General features: G+C 58.4%; 1 protein-coding gene across 1 annotated transcript; it reads right to left on the bottom strand.

Annotated features, from left to right (window-relative positions):
* Positions 1-1373: 1373 nt before the first annotated feature.
* IER5 (immediate early response 5) lies at positions 1374-2594 on the bottom strand (the record flags this gene model as incomplete). Its single annotated transcript, XM_014943331.1, has 1 exon — positions 1374-2594. A coding segment is annotated over one exon (483 nt), but the record flags the coding sequence as incomplete, so codon positions are not given.
* Positions 2595-2596: the final 2 nt, after the last annotated feature.

Genomic DNA, 2596 nt, shown 5'->3' with positions numbered 1-2596 from the left:
ATCCTGGAGAGCATCTGTGCAAGTGAAGCAGGAACAGGACCTTCCCGTCACCTCCCAAAGGTCATCAAGTGGAAAGAAACGTCTCATCACAACAGTTTCCTTGATGCTGCCTACCAGACTAAAATTGTATGTCATCATTAAGCGCAATTATCACGAAAATTAAGATGGTAGGACTTTCGCTTTTACCTAAGAATAGGGAGTCACTAACTTGTACGCAAACTAGCAGAGCTCCCTCTAAGCTGTCTCTGACCAGACAGCTTCTCCTCCAACCCAAGTCCTCCCCTCATTGTCTTCCTAGTGTTTCAGGGGGGGAAAAAGTCTGACACCTCCAGTTCTCACAAAAACAAGGAGTAAAAATGCCAACGTCCCCCACCGTAAGGGACAGGGCAGCTTCCCAACACGGGGTGGGTTTCAGCCACACCAGGGAAAGCAGAAAGCTTCACGTTGGTCATCACTCATCTCCCCCCACTTCCCAGCTCCCCCACCATGAGCCCCTGAGGTGCAGCCAGATATCCCAGGCTGCCTTTCACAGCACACAAACATCTCCCTTGACCCGCCAGAGATGCAATCCTCAGTTGAAAAGTTCGTTAATTCGGAGCAAGAAGCCTCTAGTGAATCTCCCAGCAAGAAGCAAAGGGGGGAAAAAAAAAAAGAAAAGAAAAAAAAACCAGCAAAAAAACAACCCACAATTCTGTCTAATTACAACGCCTCGGGGCGCTCCACAGTTGCTGTGAAGCAGAGGCCAAACTTTTCTCCCCACCCCTTGGAGCAGGAACTTTAACCCAGTTAAGAGTTTTACTGATAATGTTAAAAGAAAAAAAAAAAAGAGAGCCCTGATACTCATCGTTTTAACTCTTCTGCGACTAACAGCAAAGAAGAGGCACTGAAAAAACATCTCTGGCAGAGCAGCAGCTGGGTTTGAGCACCCAAAGGATCCACTCACACGCCCCCAGCCCAGACCTTTGAGCCGGAGGCCAGCCCTCAGCCCAGGCGTGCCACGGGGCCAGGGCTGCTCGCAGCTGCTCTGCTGGGATTTAGCAACCACGTTCCACCCACAGAGAGTGACTCTGCACATTAGGGACTTTCTGAGCAAGACCTCAAAATGCCACGGCAGCTCCGGCCCCGGGAAGAAGTTGCAGCCGGAGCAACTAGAAGATCCTGGGAGAGACTCCAGTCAGCCCTGACAGAAGTTCCCTTTCTTCCCGGCTGCCAGAGGAGCTGGACTCCAACCCACCCCAAGGCTCTGGCGAGGCAGGGTGGATCCAGCCACAGACATGCAGCAACCACACCCTGGCTGCTGCCTGCCCAGCTCCCCACAGCCCTCCTCCTCCTCCTCCTCTCCCCGAGCCAAGCAGGGGCACAGACTAGGCTTATACAGCTGAAAATATTTAATACGTGTTGTACACGTAGAATTACATTTTATACAAAACAAGATACATCACCAAAGGAGAAAAACTGTACAAAAAAAAAAAAACCCCTACGGGCGCCCCAAGCCTTTATACAACAAAGACCGGGAGTTACCAAGCCTAACAAACAGGCTCAAGGACTTTCTGTCAGAGCATCTGTAAACTTCGTTTCTCTCAATAAACACTTTTTAAAAGCACCATGTAATAGTTCTGACCTAAACCTTTCCAAAATAGAGACTTTATTTAATAAACTTAATACTTTCCAAGCTTAAAATATTACCCCGGCGGGGAGCACACCCCCAAGTGTCGGCAGCAGCTGGGGAGCTTCCCCCCAGGCGCCGGGGAGGGCGGCGGCCAAACCGGGAAGGGGAATTCCGGGAGGGCCGGGCGCCGGGGGCGCTCCCAGGGCGGTTGCCGGTATCCGGGAACCGGGGTGCCGGCGGCGGACGAAGGAAGGGGGGTGGTGGTGGGGGGGAAGTGCTGCTGCCCCGCGGTCCTTCCCGTGCGGCGAAGGCAGGGCGCCGGGACACGCCGGCACTGCCCGCACAGTCCGCTGCGGCAGGAGCCCCCCGAGGGTGCGGGAGGAGGAAAGGGAAGGGTGCGGGAAGGGGGTAACCTATCTGTCCGGTTGCCCGTCTGTCCGCCGGGCCCCCCCCTCCCCGCCCTTCTCCCCGCGGCGGAGGGCGAGTCTCTAGGGCCGGCGCGTCAGAAGGCCACGATGGCCGTGCTCCAGGGGTTGAGGGTCCGCAGCACCGGCTCGTCGCAGCAGATCTGTCCCGGTTCGGCCGCCGCTTCGGCGGGCGTCGGCGTCGTCTCGCTGCCGTCCAGAGGCGCCCGCCGCCGGCCCTTCGGCTCCTTGCTGAGCAGTCCGGAGAAACTGGAGCCGAAGATGCTGATGAGGCTGGCCACGTTGCCCGTATCCATGTCCTCCTGCTCGTCCGGAGGCGGCGGCGGCGGGGGGTCCTCCACCTCGCGGCGGGGTTTCTTCACCGGGGAGCCCGCCTGGCCCCGTTCGCCGGCGCTCCGCTTCCGGGGGCAGTGGGGCGGCGGAGGCGCGGCGGGCCCGGCGGTGGCGCAGTCTGCCGGGTTGACCTCGCCGCCGCCCGCCGCGCAGCAGCAGCTACAGCCGCAGCAACAGCGCCGCGACCGGGGGCCCTCGCAGTCCGTACCGGGCAGCCGCGGGCCGCCCC

This window comes from Calidris pugnax, unplaced genomic scaffold, assembly GCF_001431845.1.
Source record: "Calidris pugnax isolate Ruff unplaced genomic scaffold, ASM143184v1 scaffold63, whole genome shotgun sequence".
NCBI classification, from domain to species: Eukaryota; Metazoa; Chordata; class Aves; order Charadriiformes; family Scolopacidae; genus Calidris; species Calidris pugnax.
This window is presented reverse-complemented; position numbering and strand designations above follow the sequence as displayed.